The sequence below is a fragment of the Numida meleagris genome, chromosome 25, assembly GCF_002078875.1.
Source record: "Numida meleagris isolate 19003 breed g44 Domestic line chromosome 25, NumMel1.0, whole genome shotgun sequence".
NCBI lineage: Eukaryota > Metazoa > Chordata > Aves > Galliformes > Numididae > Numida > Numida meleagris.
Window position 1 is genome coordinate 1309324 of NC_034433.1, and position 1237 is coordinate 1310560.

The 1237-nt window shown below is 72.0% G+C and overlaps 1 protein-coding gene across 1 annotated transcript in view; it reads left to right on the forward strand.

Moving 5' to 3' along the window:
• SYPL2 (synaptophysin like 2) overlaps positions 19-1237 on the forward strand; it is a gene marked incomplete at its 3' end in the record, with an annotated part of 5929 nt that continues 4710 nt past the window's right edge. The window contains 2 exon segments of the mRNA XM_021376948.1: positions 19-129; positions 228-299. Coding sequence (XP_021232623.1) covers positions 79-129; positions 228-299 — 123 coding nt within the window.

Below are 1237 nucleotides of genomic sequence, written 5' to 3' on the forward strand. Positions count from 1 at the left end.
GGTGAGCGAGCAGCGGGAGAGCGGCGCGGCGGCGGCGGGCGGAGGAGGCAGCCCCCGACGGCCCCGACGGCCGCGGCCATGGCGGAGTCCGGAGCCCCCTCGGGAGGCGACAAAGCGCCCCGGCTCCAGGTAGGGCTCCTCTGCCCCCCGTGCCCGGCGCTGCTCCCCGGTGCCCCCCTTCTCCGCGGCGCGGTGCCCCCGTTCACGCCGCTCTCCGTGTTCCGCAGGACCGGGTCCTGGCCGGGATGCGCTGGGGCCGCCTCCAGGAGCCGCTGGGTTTCGTCAAGGTGCTGGAATGGGTGAGTGCCCCCCGCAGCCCCCCCAGCACCCTCGGCTCTTTGCCTCCCTCCCCCTCCGTTTTTGGGGTACCCCATGGTTGTCCTAGAGCCCGCAGAGGGAGCTCGGAGCCCCCGTGCCCACTCGCACCCCTCCCAGCTGTGGGTGGGGGGATCCCACCGTGGGTTCCTGGGGAGCTCCATGTGTGGGGGCCACTTGGACGCTTCGCTTTGGCCTCCCCGGTGACCTTGAGCAGGTGGCAGTGCCCGGCCGTGCCCGGGGGGACGGTGACACCGGGACCCGTGGGGCGTGGGTGGGGGGCAAAGCACGTGGCTGGTTGGGGGGCGCTGGGGGGCAGCGAACCTCAGGAGGGAACGCACGGAGCATGGGGGGGGGGCAATGCACGGCCCCCTCCCTGTCCCCCGTGCTATGAATGGCGCCAGGATTGGGTTTCAGGGCTGCGGGGAGGGCGGCATTTCAGCGGCACAGATCCGGCACGGGGGAAACTGAGGCACGAGGGGGGATCGGAGCGTGGGGGCGAGGCCGGGGTCATTGGGGCATCTCCTGTTTGGGGGAGCAGGGCCAAGGGGGCTCGGCCCCCCACTGTGGTCCCCAGCACGGGGCAGCGCTGACTGGGATAAGGCCCCGAAATGGGAAGTGAGAGGAGAACCCACGGAGAGCAAATGGGAGCCACGCTGCAGCGTGACACGTGGGGACGTCCCACGCCGGGGTCAGGGGCAGCTGTCAGTGCTGCTGGTTCCACGAGGGAACACCCCCAGGAGCCCGGCCCCGTGGCCCCGAGCCCGGCCGGGTGGATTCCCCATAGCCCAGTGGCACTCGGGACGGTGCCACCACCGCCCCCATGGTGGCACGGGGACAAACCGCGGTGTCCCTCGGTGCGGACGCTCCGGCACTTGGGGCTGTGCCTAAAATTAGTGGGGATGAGCGGGGTCCTCCCCCC